The sequence below is a fragment of the Didymella exigua genome (genome assembly GCF_010094145.1).
Source record: "Didymella exigua CBS 183.55 unplaced genomic scaffold M421scaffold_13, whole genome shotgun sequence".
Taxonomy (NCBI): Eukaryota; Fungi; Ascomycota; class Dothideomycetes; order Pleosporales; family Didymellaceae; genus Didymella; species Didymella exigua.
The window spans coordinates 787,141-802,190 of record NW_022984787.1 but is presented as its reverse complement, the minus strand read 5'-3'; the positions used below and the strand labels follow the sequence as shown (position 1 = coordinate 802,190).

The window sequence follows — 15,050 nt, the reverse complement described above, 5'->3', positions numbered from 1 at the left end:
GAGCGGGTGCGGCTTTAACGTCCAGCATGGCTGATGCCTCCAGAGCCACAGTGCTGGAAAATGTCCGAGGCCAGGCTAAAGCCAGCCCTTCTACCCACCGGCATCTTCGGCCAGGGGTTCTGGAGATCACTGCCGCCTCCAGGGCTCTCGCATGCGCGTTGTCGTAGAGGGTCAAGGATCTGTCAGCGCATCGTTCATTCTAAACCCCACCATGCGCTCATCCAAGCTCATCTCTTGTGTTGGCATCGGCGATGCATCAACAACCAGCATATCTTTGCTGCGTGAGGCAGGCATAGCAGTTGCTCGGCAAGCAGCGTATCAGCAGTTCGCCACTACTGCGATGTTTGCTCTTAGGTTGTCGTAAGAGCTACCTAGGCGGACCGCTCTAGGGCACGGCAATAACATCTAGATGGCAGCAGACCGAAAACTCCAGAGCCTGCCTCGGTGTTGCCGACAGAGCCTCCACTCGACCCTGGGATCGATTTGTCTGGGCCCAAACAGAAGGTGCAGTCTATGGTGCGTGCCGCTCGGCTAAAACATGGGATTCCTTCAATTTCGATACGAATTCCGATAACAGATTGCGGTCCCCCAGTGCCCAAACGGCATTAGCCGAGCTTGCACCCTGCCCACGCGCGGCAAACTTCACCGAGCACCACCCAGATGCGAGCCTGAGTAGTTCGCCCGCAGACTATACGAGCCAGCTGCAGCACCCTGCCCGTCTCGCATCTGCGGGACACTTCCGCCACCGGTGTCGAGTCTGTTCGTTACTTGGTTGCTGGGAACGAAGAGCTAAGGCAGAGGCGCGTTGATTCGAAGTTCGAAGCAGGGCTAGTCGCGCGTCACATCTACCGACACCGAGTCCTGTTCGTACAGGCGAACAGTGGCTAATCTTCGTTGCAAACCCACCAGCCCCAGACATAGCATGTCCAGAACTTGAAGCCTCTCACCTGGGCACGTGAGTTCTTTCCTACCTTTTGTTGCACACTCTAGCAGTATGGCTCGCGGCGTTGCAGCCATGCAGCCCGACGATGGGGACGCCCAGCAGGGAGAGTCCAAAGGATCCAAGAGAAGATGTGTGCAGTCCGCATGTGTGCCCTGTCGCAAACGCAAATCAAAGGTCAGTGAGCGTTCGTATTTGATTTGTAGACGTCCAGGCTAAGGGGTGGGCTGATGTCGAGAGTCGCCTCCGCGGACTGCTCCTGCGCTCGATTGCACAGAGTACCGGTACACTTGACCGACTGGTCTACTCTCGTGTTCAAACAACGGTCCGGGTAGGTGCTGACCGCTCTACAGTGTGACGGCGCGACACCGTTCTGCGCAACATGCACAGCGGTCTACAAGACTCCATGCCAATACGATGCCGAGAGCGAGAGCCGGCGTTCCAAGTCATCGTCCGCGGCCTCTGGCACCAAGCGTGAAGCCTCTGCCGCTACCGCGTCGCACGCAGGAGAAGCGCTAACTGTCGACTCCATCATCGACTCCATTAGAAACCTGCCAGAAGATCATGTGCTCGATCTTATCCAGGAAATCCGCAAAGACCCAAAAGCTGATGCGTCCGCACTGGTGAACTCATGGCGCAACCCTGTCGCGCTACCCCAGCCATCTTTGCCTTTTGACGTGCAAAGCCTTGAATCAGACCTCAGCGTGCTTCTCGGTAGACCAGCAGTCACCCTAACAGGCCAGAGCAGACACTTCGGCCACTCAGCCAGCTTAGGATTGGTAACAGAAGATGAAGACTACGGCGGCGGCCTGGCTCGGCTGCACACCGTCGACGTGCAGAGACGAGGGACTACCTGGACGACTGTCACAGACGACCTAGCGTTCGTCAACCGACTACTCACTCTCTACTTCACATGGAGCCACCCCTTTTACATCATCTTCAGCCGCGAGAGCTTCTACAAAGACTTCCATGAGGGGCGCAACAAGTACTGCTCACCTTTGCTGGTCAACGCCATCTGCGCCTATGCATGTCATCTGACAGACGAACCTGCTGGGCGAACAGATCCCAGTAACTTTCGCACTGCGGGCGATCACTTCTTCGCAGAGGCCAGGAGATTGTTGCAACAAGACGAGTTGCCCAGCCTCACCACCACACAAGCTCTGTGCGTCATGGCCATGCGCGAGCCCAGCACTGGACGAGACAGCTCAGGATTTGGGTACGCTGGAAGGTGCATACGCATGTGTGTTGAGCTGGGATTGCACCTGAACAACAGCGCCAGCCCAGCCCTGGGCCTAACCCCGAGCGAGGTCGAAGTCAGGAAAGTCACTTTCTGGGGCTGTTTCACGGTCGACTCGTAAGTGTTTTGGTCTGCATCTCCAAATGGAAGCTAATGCGGCACAGAGTATGGTCCATTTGCGCCGGTCGAATCGCCCAACTGCCCCGAGCAGCCATCACACTTGAGAAGCCCATCATTGAGGAGTCGAGTGGACCTCTTGCGGCCAACTATGGCGTAGCCACAATCATTACCACACGCATGTTCTTGCAAGAGTTCTCTGCGCTTTCAGAGCTCATCAACGACAACAACTACATGTTCTTTGCGCCAAAGGAGAGGCTCACCAGCACCAGACTCCTAGACCAGTACAACAAGTACCAGGCATGGTACCGGAAGTTACCAACGATTATGAGGATCGAGGGTAGCCGACAACCTGAGCCTCACATTCTCACTCTGCAGTAGGTGCAATGCTTTGAGTTGCGACCACAGCTGACCTTTGATAGCATGCTCTACTGGTGTGTTATTGTGCACCTTTTCAGACCGATGCTGAAGGTTGACTTGATACACTCGGACGTCCACCCCAAGGACAAGTGCATCGAAGCAGCCAACAAAGTCTCCGAGCTCACGCGATTGTACCGTCAGCTGTACGATTTCCGCACAGCACACCTCGCGATTCCGCATATCCTCCTTTCCGTCTCGATCGTGCACCTTCTCTATTCAAAAGACAATTCGACATCGCGTCAGAATCTTGTCGAGGGGCTGCAAGGCCTCGAGGCCCTTCACGAGTGTCACTACTTTGGAGCGAGAAGCTTCCGAATCATACACACTCTCTCCAAGACTTGGAATCTGCCATTCCCCGAAGAGCTGAGAAGCTCGAAGCTAGTACCTCGACACGATCCAGACAGACCGCCAGGGACGATCAGCCCTCCCCCTGACCCTCTTCTCGTGGCTCCCAACACGGCTGCTCTCGTCAACCGCATGGGAACCGGTGGATACTCTCAAGTCCCTGAGCCCGACAGGAGGGGCAGCTTGTCGATGTTTGCAAACAGGAATCTCGCTGTGAACACGCACATTGCACCACGATCAAACTCTGTGGTACCTAGCCAGCATCACAGCTCACCGATAGCATCGCAGACACCCACTCAGCCGCCGTTCAGCGCAGGTATGACTATGGGCTCGTACACGTACTCGCAGCCGATATCCTCGATGACGGCAGCGACGACAAGCACAGCGACGTCAGATGCTGCGGATGCCATGTTCTGGACGCCCATTGCTGGCATGCCGGCTCCCATCCTTCCACGACTCAGCTACAGCCAGGTGAGTCCCATGGGCCTGGATAGCGTCCTTCATGCGGGAGACATGGGCGAACGCATCGGGCGCGACGGGTTCAAGATCAACGAAGACTGGCAGCAGACGGGCGTTGGCGGGTTTGGAGCCAGTGCGCCAGGTGGGTACGAGCACGCTGGTCAGGGCGGTGGACCGTATCCCATATCGTACCAGCGCGGCAGCCACAGCGGTGGCCAGCACCCCCAGGGCCAGGGAGGATTTGACGATGCGTCCTGGTGGCAGAATGGAGGTGCAAGTTCGAGCCAGATGAGTTGATGACGACGTGTGTTCTCGGACTATCGAACGTGTATTCTCGGACTATCGAACGTGTATTCTCGGACTATCGGACGTGTGTATTTTCGGACAATCGGACGTGTGTATTTTCGGACAATCGGACGTGTGTATTCTCGGGCTATCGAACGTGTATTCTCGGACAATCGGACGTGCGCTTTTCTCGTATTCGTTGGATACCCCTCTTAGTGGCAGGACCCAGGCGCAACGGCGGTTCGTAGGCTGTGGCGACGTTCTCGTATTGGAGAATTGTTTCCCACGTGCACCATGGCACGAGCAAGGACTAGAGGCATTGCCGGTGTCACGGTCAGGCTCCACCAATTCACATGACGACTCCCCTCTCACGATGAAAGCTGCAAGCGAGGGTCAGGGCGACGTCCGCCAGGGAACAGGCTTTGGGACATTGTGTAACCAGTAAACAAGCAAGGTGAAGTCGAATCAAGCGCAGCCACGTTATAAATACAAAGGTACCGGTCGCAGGCCTCGCGCACGTTCCCGCGGCTTAAAGCGCCGGACGTTGGCCGTGGCTGGCTCTCTTCCTCTGTTCCCCAGACACCAACGTCATCTTTTACGAGCGCAGCGGCGGCCCCTCCGGACTCCCTGCACGTGTCAGGCTCCGTACGCAGCTCCGCATACTCGTGCGTGGCCGCCGTCTCCCTCTCTTCCTCCCCATCCGCCGCCATGGACGGCATGCGTGCGCACCTCGCCAACCGTCTTCGCAGCTCGTCGCTCTCGGCGGTCCCTCCACCGCGACAGAGCTCAGATTACTCAGACGACCTGGCCAAGACGGCTGCCTCCATTCTCTACCGCAGTCCAATCCCCTCCCGCGAAGGCCGCCCCGTGTTCATCCTCAACGCGGCGGCGCTCCCGGACACGCACGACACGGACTTTGACCAGCTGCTGCCGTACGTGCTGGCGCGGCTGCCCGAGGAGGACGACCTGCTGAAGGGCTTCGAGTACGAGGTCGTCTTCTTCGCGGGCGACGGCGATGGCTCGGTCACGGCGCGCAAGCACCGGCCCGGCTGGGGCTGGTTCCTGCAGGCGTACCACGTGCTGTCGCGGGCCATGCGCAAGCGGCTGCAGCGCCTGTACATTGTGCACGAGAAGGCGTGGGTGCGCATCCTGACCGAGGTCTTCTCGACCATTGTCAGCCCCAAGTTCCGGCGCAAGATCCACCACGCCTCCAGCCTGACCCAGCTCGCGCTCCACATCCCGATCGAGAACCTCCTCATCCCGCCCTCGACCTACCTCACCGACCGCCGCATCGCCGACGACATCTTCGTCCCGTATGCCACCGGCCGCCGCGCCTTTGCCGCGCGCAACCCGTTTCCGTACACCAGCAGAGGCACCACGCGCTTCCCCCGGGTGCTGCGTGAGACGACCAGCTTCGTGCTGCTGGAGGCGAACGTGACCTCCGAGGGCCTGTTCCGCATCCCCGCGCACTCGAAGCTGCGCGAGGTCCTCAAGGAGGCCTACGACCGCGGCCAAAAGTACATTGTGTGGAAAGACAACGGCGTCGCGCTGCCCGTGCCGCCCTACCCCGAGGCCGAGCACCAGGACGACATCATCGACGAGGTGGACACCCGGGACGCCTACTCGGTCTTCATGGCCGCGGCGCTGATCAAGGCCTGGTACTCTGGTCTGCGGCAGCCCGTCTTCCCGCCAGAGTCGTACAGAGACTTGAAGCGGCTGTTTGGCGATTCGCAGCAGATTCCGCATCTCGACCAGCTGCGGGACCTGTTCTCGCCCAGCTCCGAGTGGTCGTTCTTGCCCGCGATATCGAGGGAGATTGCAGTGCGACATTTGCTGCCACTGCTGCACGAGGTGTCGTCGCGGCAGGAGCAGAACAAGATGACGGCCGAGAACTTGGCTGTCTGCTTTGCGCCGGCGCTCCTGTGTGGGCCGGACCAGATTGAGGATGCCAAGATGTCTTCCATCATCCGCAGGATCTTCACCCGTGCCGTCGACCTGTGGGGCCACGGTCTACGAGAGGCGTGCGGCCAGGAAGCAGGCGCTTTCAGAGACCAGCTCAAGCAGGCCAGCGACATGAGCGAGTGGGAGGACCCAGTCGAGGTCAGGACAGCCGACGCCAGGGACTCGATTGACGAGCAGATGAGCGGCATCACGTTGCACGACAACGAGAAGGCGCCCGAGCCCTACACCGACTACCCGCAAGCCACGTCGTCGGCGACAAAACCGCCTCCCCTCCCTCCCCGGTCTCGCGTGCCCTCGGCCAAGTCCTCGGGCGACTCTGTTCACAGGAAACCAGCACCTCCGCTGGCAGTGCCACCGCGGTACTCGACAGTCGTCTCAGACGCGCCCAACGACGTGGCCGAGTCGCCCTCGACATATGCAGCAACCACGGACGGCTTCGCGCCGCGACGACGAGAGTCTGGCCAAGTGCAGAGGGCAGCATACCCCGACGAGGACAAGTGCGGTACGGCAGCTCAAGTCCCCATCCTTGCTTGTATGAGTTTTGCACAGGACGCGAAGCCCCCTCTATCGGCTGCGCCCGCTCCCGCTCCTGCTTCTGCTCCTGCTCCTGCTTCTGCTCCTGCTTCTGCTCCTGCTCCTGCTCCTGCTCCTCACATGACGCTCGCTAAGAGGAAAGCCCTGACCCCCGCGCAGGTTGACAACGCAGACAAGTCCGACGTAGCACGCGAGCACAGCCCCGACGGCATCTCTGCAGCAGACACGCGGAGACGCAGCGTCTCCGGCGTCACGCGCGCGCCCCAGTTCACAGCCCTCGCGCGCCCCGTCCACCCCACCCCGACGCCCACGCACCCGTTGACCGGCCGGCCGGCGAGCAAATCCACCTCCCTTCCGGTCGCGTCTGGGCCGCGGCCGCGCACCGTCAGCCCGGCGCTGCTGAAGCGCATGCCCAGCCTCGAGCAGACGCGCAAGCCGGCGGTGCAGGGCGAGCGGTTGGCGCCGCGGGGGCTGAACGTGAAGAAGACGAGCGTGGAGGATTTGCGGCGGCTGTATGAGGAGCGCGCGAGTGGGGATGTGGGGGTGCTGAGCGTGCGGCAAGGGGGGTGAGTGATGGGAGGGGTGGAGAGCGAGTGGGGACTGGTGTATATTGACAGCGTTGTCAGATGTCTATGGGTCATGTACACGCTAATCTGGTGTGGTTGCAGTAAGGCGTCTTTGGATCTGGCGTATACTACAGCGTGGTCATGACAGTACAGCACTGTCATCCATCCATAGCTTGGAGCTTTCGTAAATCTAATGTACATGGTCGTAATGTAATGTACATGGTCGTAATGTAATGTACATGGTCGTAATCTAACGTACATGGTAATCTAACGTACATGGTAAATCTGACGTACATGGTAAACCCAACCCACATGGTAAACCCAACCCACATGGTAAACCCAACCCACATGGTAAACCCAACCCACATGGTAAACCCAACCCACATGGTAAACCCAACCTACATGGTAAACCCAACCTACACATTCATAAACCAAATGTACGCATCCAACCCCCACAAACAGCCCATCCCTACTCCCCCCTCCCCCTCCCCTCCTCCTCCTCACCGTCAAACACAACATGCACACCCACATCCCGCAGCCTCCTCCGAACATCCTGGAACCTCTCGCTATTCCTCCGAAACTCATCGAGCCCCGTCCCCGCGTCGCGCAGCGCAGCAACGAGGCTGTCCTCGGCCAAGCCAGCATCAACAAGGCCCTCGATGTCGATGGACTGGAAGTAGGCGCGCAGGCGCTCAAGGTCAGCGAGGAGTTGGTTTCCGTCTGCGCTCGCGGCGGGCGAGGCGGCGTAGCTGGGCGTGTTGTCCGCGGGCGGCAGCGGGTCTGAGACGCTCGTGTACAGCGCTTTGAGCGCGGGGTCGAGCAGGCTGAGCAGGCTGGGGTCGTCGGTTAGGATGATGTGGCGCGCGAGATGTACGTCGTCGATCGGGGCGAGCCAGTACGGGGCTGCGGCGTCGGGCAGCGGGTCTTCATCGTTGAAGGTGTGGATAATCTCGACGAGCAGCGAGGTGGCTTCGGTTGTGTTCCAGAGGTCCTTTGCGCGCGGGGCGTAGAGCTGGGTGAGCAGCTCTTGGTGCGGCGTGTGTGGCTCGAGGCCCCAGACGGGTTTCGGGATGGGGGCGATGTCGAGCTCTTTGCACAGACGGGCGGCCAGCCAGGGGTATTCGCGGACTGCGTTCCTGAGGCTCGAGCGCGCCTTGACGGGGTCCTTGAGGCGCACGTGTGCGAGCGCGACGGAGAAGGCCATGTTCGGCGGGACCTTCCACGCGCGCTCCAGGACATCGCAGGTCGAGATGGCGAGCAGGGATTCCGGGCTGCGCCCGCGCAGGGCCAGCTGGTCGACCAGCAGCCGCACGCAGTAGGGGTCTTCTTCGGGCGAGAGCGAGAGCAGCAGCCGCGCCCACTCCAGCGCGGTGCGGAACGTGGCGCGCACGCAGAGGGTCGCGATATAGCGCCATACCGCGAGGAAGAACTCGCGGTTCTCCGGGCGGCGGAACGAGAGGCGCGCCTTGCCTGCGGCCAGCGAGGCGGCGAATGTCGAGTGCACGCTGCGGCCGAAGGTGAAGAGGGCGCGTTCCAGCAGGTCCGAGGCGGAGGCGTTGTCGCGCTGCTGCTTTGCGATTTCGCTGACTTGCAGCAGCGTCGAGATGTGGTAGGGGTTCGCGTGCAGGAGCTGCACCATGCGCTCGGGGTCGTAGCTGGCGACGGCGACGTGGAACTGGCGCTGTGTTTCCTGGTAGGCGGAGCTGTGCACGAAGCGGTACTCGATGCTGCCGACGTCGTGCTTTTCGACCACCTCCATGCCCAAGCCGCCCGAGGTCGCGCGGGGCCACTCCTCGTTGCCTTGGATGAAGAGGTTGCGCCGCAGACTGAGGCCGGCCAGGCGCGTCCCGGGTTGGTTGCGGGCGTTGACGCGGGCGGCAATGCCCTGGGGTCCGCGGGGGCGGGGCTCGTCGTCGTCAGCGTGCTGCAGGGCGGTCCTGCCGAAGAGCCTCTTCATCTCGTTGGCGGCGTGTAGGTGGGCGGTGTCTATGCTGAGGGCGGAGAAGAGCTGCTGGGCTTCTTCACTGACGACGGGCGCGAGAGGGTCGTCGGTGCCCTTCTTTCCGGCGGAGGTGAGCTTGAGGGCAAGCAGAGCCTGGTCGATCTCGTCGAGTCCAGAGTCTGCGGCGTCCCCTTGCGGGGTGGCCGTCTTGCTGTGGATCTTGTCCTTCTTCTTCTTCTTCTTCTTCTTCTTTTTGGTCTTCTTGGAGGGGTTTGGCGCTGGCGCTGGCGTTGGCGTGCTTGCGACGGCGGGCTCATCTTGCTCGTCCTCGTCCTCGTCCTCATCCTCGTCGGCGGCGGCGTCTCCCAGCATGGCAAAGAGACTCGGTTTTGGCTGTGGCTGTGGCTGTGGCGCAATCTCGTCTTCTGACCCGTCCTCGTCCTCGTCCTCATCCTCGTCCTCTTGCTGTTTCCGCTGCGCGAGCTTCTCCTGCAGCTCCCTCTCTTCCTGCTCCTTTTGCGCCCGTCTCAGCGCGCGCGACGACATGGCGAGTGTTGGTATTGTTGCTGGTATTGTTGTTGTTGTTGCCTCACTGAAACTCGAGAGACTTGTGCGTGGCAGATGACGTCGTGTTCGCGATGGATCGCTTATGTACCGTGTCCGTGCGCGCGATGCGCCGAACCACCCCAACGCGCACTTGCAAAAGTGAGGCTGTAGAACCACCCACAATAGCTGTTATCACGAGATATCTTGGCGGAGTGCTCCATAGGCCTATGCGATAATATTCTTGTATGCATGTCGGTTATATACAGTTGCTGTTCTGCAGCTGCGAGTGGTGTGAGTGCGAGGTGCTGGGGCAGGTGCTGCAGTAGCAACACCACGCTGCGTAGCTGCTGCACCACAATCATGCTTCTTTCTAGGTGCTGCAGACTGTGAAGCCTTCCACTTGCCTCTTTGGGACAATTGTACAGCTAATTTTTTTTAGCGTTGTTAGCTTCTTTTTTATGCTCTCTTTAAGCCTTACGTTCAGCTACTTCCTTGGCCTGCTTTGCTTTGACTTGGTCTTGCTCTGCCTTCTCCTTTACCTGCTTCTTACGCTTCTTATGAGTGATCCTCTCATTGTATAGCTTATTAGCGTGCCTTGACCTAGCTACCTCTGCTTTTTTTAGACTCCTCTGCCTCCTGTTCTTGTTGTCTAGTCCTCTTATAGTCGCGTGCTCTCTTAACTCTGTGAGGAGAGTAGAATACTGCTCCACTAGAATACTGCTCCACTAGAATACTGCTCCACTATAATAGTCCTCCTGTTTAAGCTGAAGTGCAAGTGCCTTGCTCTTCTTCTTATGCTTCTTCTAAGTCTTAAGAGCCCCTTTAAGGCCCTTATTCTTATCGTGGAGGATTAAGTTCTGGATTAAGATGCAGTAGTCTGGCCAAAGGCCAATAAAGGATAACTACTTCCTAACAACTTTTGCTAAAAAGCATGCACAAGTTTAGGCTGGCGGATGGGTAGGGTATGCTTTTTTACGTTTTGGCTTATAGCTTCTTAACTAGCAGAGATACGCTTACATAATCTATTATTCGATAGAAGCGCCTAGTATTGCGCCTTCTAATAAAAAAAGAATTAGCTGATTCCGCCTAGTATTAGCTAAGTTATTAACACTACCTAGCAAAGTATACCTATTAATAGGTATGCTTGCTAGGTACCCCCCCTTTTTTGACATTTTCTAGCCTCTAGCTTGTGCAGTTTAATAGTTATAACAAAACCTTCTACTACAAAAATGTAGAGGTGGTTTTTCTCTTTCTTTTCAGCCCTAGTTCGCTAGAATCCATGTATTATTGATAAGGTTTTGGGGGGTACCCACGAAGGACGTTGGAGTATACCCATTCCGCCAGCCTACACAAGTTAACCAGACGTCTAGTTGACTGCGTAGATGATATATATCTAGCTTAAGCCAAGCTGGCTAAGCTAATGTAACCGGCCAGCTCTAGCTCTTCTTTAGGTTTAGAGTCTAGATCGTTACAGTTGTTGTAGATGCTATACTTAGCCTTAGTACCCTCTACTAGCATAAACTAGACTGGCGGATGGGTACCATGTACCTAGGGTAGGGTATAGGTAGGGTATAGGTCGCACGGACGTAGGTATAGGTAGGGTAGGGTCGCACGGACCATAGGTATAGGTAGGGTAGGGTTGCACGGACCATAGGTAGGGTAGGGTAGCACGTGACTGGGTATAGGTATAGGTAGGGTAGCACGTGCTAGGTATAGGTTTGGTTTGGGTATATTACTAACCTAGTTTGTATACAACTAACCCTAGGTTGTACTAGTAGATTCTTTCGCATACACAATACTTAGAAGAAAAAGCATCTATAATTTATTATCACAGTCTATTATCACATACTTATGCTCTAAAGTATACAATAGTACAAAGTCTAGAGTAGTAACCTAGATTTTGCTAATAACTACCCATTCCTAGACCCTACCTAGCTACCCTACCTATACCTATACCTAGTCACGTGCTACCCTACCTATACCTATACCCAGTCACGTGCTACCCTACCCAAACGGTTTGGGTAGGGTACCTCATGTACCCTACCTAGTTCCTACCCATAAATCACGTGACTATACCTATACCCTACCCTACCCTACCCATCCGCCAGCCTAGCATAAACTACGTGTTAATTACCTTGGGATCTTCCTGCAGTATCCTCTGTATATCCTTTGCTCAGTTAAACACCATCTTAAGCTAATCTAAATATAACTATTACAAATTTTGTAGCCTAGAGTTTACTGACAGGCTCCCTATTACGCACACCTAACAGTCTATCAGCTATATCTGCCACCTCACACAGCTAAGGCGCAAGTCCTTGCAAATTGAGGATTAAATAATTGTTTGCTCTTCAGTTGTAGTTGTCAAGCCTCAGCTCCGGCCAGTGAGACAAGCAAACCAAAAGGTAACATGGCTCACACTGATGGTGAGCCCGTGCCGGAACAGTACTGATATCGTTACAAGACACAGGTCAGAGGTGGCTTTGCCACATGCCCAGCCTGACAGTAGTGAGCTTCTGGCAGTTTGCGTCTACTTGAAGTTAAAATGGAGTATTGCTGGCGCGTTCAGAGAGCCTGCGTTAGTTGACGTTGAATGCAGCAGCAGCAGCAGCAGCCCAATGGCTCTGAAACTGTCCAGTATTATAGGCCTAGAGAGCAAGCTGCAGGCTCCCTTTGTGTTGAAGCAATAAGTCGTGATGTTGCTGAGACATGCTGTGAAGTGCGGAGTTGTGTTGGTCTCGGCAGATTTTGACCGGCTCGGTGATGGAGTACGTTGTGCTGTCAACAGTGGCTTAAACATTACCACATCAAGTGGCTAAAGCGTGTAGGTTACGTGAGGAGGGAGAGCAGCTAGGCGAATCTTGTTCTAATTACAGTAGTTAATCAACTCTATAGTAAGGTGTGACCTGTGGCTGTTGTCAACCCTCAGCTCCGGCCGCCAAGGCTAGCAAGCCAAAAGGTATCACGGCTCACACTGATGGTGAGCCCGCGCCGGAACAGTACTGACATTGTTACAAGGCACAGGTCAGAGGTGGCTTTGCTACATGCCTTGGTGTCACGGGTCAGAAGATGCTGTAGATTAGTGCTGTATACCGTATGTTACAGTACGTTGCTGCAACTTACTGTAACATGCAAGAGAAAGTGAAGTTTGGTGTGGTCTTGGCAAAATCCCGTCACTCGCCCGGGCCGGCCACTCGCCCGTGAGGTACGTTAGATGTTACGCGGTGACTCCGGGCGTTTGGTGCACGGACACGGTACCAGTAGTGTTCAGCGGCGAGCGCGGCGGTCAACCTCCCTCGCGGCGTCCAACCCTGCAAACTCCCGCTCACCTCCTCCGTGCCTGTCCCGTGCCTGCCCCAATGCGTCGGGCGGCCCTCCAAGCAGCGCGCTCCGTCCGTCGTCCCTGTCTGCGCCGGTTCGCCCGCAGCCGTGTCGCGTTCGCGTTCGCGGCGCCGGGCATCGGGCCAGCCCACGGCAGCCTCGGCCACCACAGCGGACGCGCGCGACCATCGGCGCCGCTCCTCACCTCGTCGATGCAATTCCGCGCCATCACAGGCGCGCTGGTAGCTGCCGCCGTCGCCTCCGGGGCCTTCTACGCTTACAACGGCACCCAGTCCCGCAGCGCGGCCGCCTCGCCCGTCGCCCAGCAAGCGGCCGCCCTCAGCACGCAGCCGGACAGCGAGCCGACGCGCAAGGCCCTCGTCGTCGGGCAGGGCGAGCTGTTCACGGGCACCATTACCGGGTCGGGCCCCATCGCCAAGGAGACGGACGAGTACGGCCGTCGCGTCGTCGAGATGCTGGACCCGCACCAGGCCACGGCCAAGCTGCGCAAGAACGAGGAGTCGTGGCTCGTCGGCCGCGGCGCCGGCGTCGTGCGCTACGACGTGGTGCAGCGTACGTCTTGTTTCTCTCGACCGTTTCCTGTCTTGTTTCTCTCGACCGTTTCCTGTCTTGTGTCTCTCCTCGACCATTTCCTGTCTTGTTTCTCTCCTCGATCGTTTCCTGTCTCGTGTCTCTCGACCGTTTCCTGTCTTGTGTCTCTCGACCGTCTTCTGTCATCTGTCTCTCGACCGTCTCCTGTCTTGTGTCTCTCAATCGTTTCCTGTCATCTGTCTCTCAATCGTTTCCTGTCTCGTGTCTCTCGACCGTCTCCTGTCTCGTGTCTCTCGACCGTCTCCTGTCTTGTGTCTCTCGACCGTCTCCTGTCATCTGTCTCTCCCCAACACGACCATGCTAACTCACCCCGACAGTCCCCAGCAACGACCCCATCGAAGACGACCACGCCGAGAAGATCATCGAGGTGCCCTCCACCCTGGCGGCCACCGACGACGGCGCCCCGGCCACGGACTGGATGTTCTGGGGCGTCTTCGACGGACACAGGTACGTGGCTGCCTCCCCCGCCCGCTGCACCACAAGCTAACAAGCCACCTTCCAGCGGCTGGGTCACGTCGGCCAAACTGCGCCAGACGCTCATCTCCTACGTCGCGCGCGAGCTCAACACCACCTACAAGGCCGCGCTCGCCGACCCCGCCCAGCGCCTCCCGACCCCAGCGTCCATTGACAAGGCCATCAAGAGCGGCTTCGTGCTCCTCGACAACGAAATCGTCCACGAGTCGGTCAAGAAGGTCAAGCAGGCAAAGACCAAGATCGCTGCCGCCGAGCTGCTGGCCCCGGCCCTCTCCGGCTCCTGCGCCCTGCTCTCCTTCTACGACAGCCGCTCGAAGCTCCTCCGTGTGGCCTGCACCGGCGACTCTCGCGCCGTGCTGGGCCGTCGAGCTGCCAACGGCAAGTGGACCGCCACCCCTCTCTCCGAAGACCAGACCGGCGGCACCACCACCGAGGCCGAGCGACTCCGCAGAGAACACCCCGGCGAGCCCAACGTCGTGAGGAACGGCCGCGTGCTTGGCGGGCTGGAGCCCTCTCGTGCGTTTGGCGATGCTTCGTACAAGTGGTCCCTCGAGACCAACGCCGAGCTGAAGAAGTCGTACTTTGCTCGCTCCCCGTCAGCGCTCCTGAAGACGCCTCCCTACGTCACTGCCGAGCCCATTGTCACCACCACAAAGGTCGACCCTGACAAGGGCGACTTCGTCGTCATGGCCACGGACGGACTGTGGGAGATGCTCACCAACGAGGAAGTCGTTGGCCTCGTCGGGCAGTGGCTCGACACGCAAGCCAGCGTGACCGGCCCGAGCCCCCAGGCGCAGTCGTGGCTCAAGAGCTGGTGGTCGTCGGAGAAGCAGCTTCCCATTGACCAAAAGGACAACGGCGCCGGTGCCGGCCAGCGTGCCCCCATCCGCCAGCAGCAGTGGGGCACCAAGACCAACCTGAACGAGCGCTTCGTCGTCGAGGACAAGAACGTTGCAACCCATCTCGTCCGCAACGCTCTCGGAGGAAAGGACCAGGACCAGCTCAGTGCTCTGCTCACTCTGCCGAGTCCCTTTTCGAGGCGCTACAGGTACGTTGTGCTCGTCACGGCTCTTGAGAAAGCCAGGACGCTAATGTATCCAGGGACGACTTGACTGTCGAGGTCATCTTCTTTGGCCAAGGCGCCGCCGACGGCAAGGTCACACTGAACCAGGAAGCCAGTGCATCAGCAGCTGAACCGAGAGCCAAGCTGTAATCTCCTTTTCTCTGTCCACAGGCCAGCCCGTACAGCAGCTGAACCAAGAGCCAAGCTGTAATCCTTTTCTCTCTGTCCAC

General features: G+C 58.1%; 2 protein-coding genes across 2 annotated transcripts; both read left to right on the top strand.

The window, feature by feature from the left end:
* Nucleotides 1-994: 994 nt before the first annotated feature.
* Nucleotides 995-3,815, top strand: M421DRAFT_62312 (uncharacterized protein; the record flags this gene model as incomplete). Its single annotated transcript, XM_033595956.1, has 4 exons — nucleotides 995-1,117; nucleotides 1,294-2,294; nucleotides 2,342-2,671; nucleotides 2,717-3,815. The coding sequence occupies 4 exons, from the start codon at nucleotides 995-997 to the stop codon at nucleotides 3,813-3,815; spliced, it is 2,553 nt and encodes an 850-aa protein (XP_033449020.1).
* Nucleotides 3,816-4,511: 696 nt separating this feature from the next.
* M421DRAFT_92451 (uncharacterized protein) lies at nucleotides 4,512-14,970 on the top strand (the record flags this gene model as incomplete). Its single annotated transcript, XM_033598036.1, has 8 exons — nucleotides 4,512-6,865; nucleotides 7,328-7,562; nucleotides 7,716-8,836; nucleotides 8,958-9,376; nucleotides 12,615-13,244; nucleotides 13,601-13,730; nucleotides 13,786-14,805; nucleotides 14,859-14,970. 8 exons carry the CDS (start codon nucleotides 4,512-4,514, stop codon nucleotides 14,968-14,970), a joined length of 6,021 nt encoding a protein of 2,006 aa, XP_033449019.1.
* Between the last annotated feature and the right edge of the window lie 80 nt (nucleotides 14,971-15,050).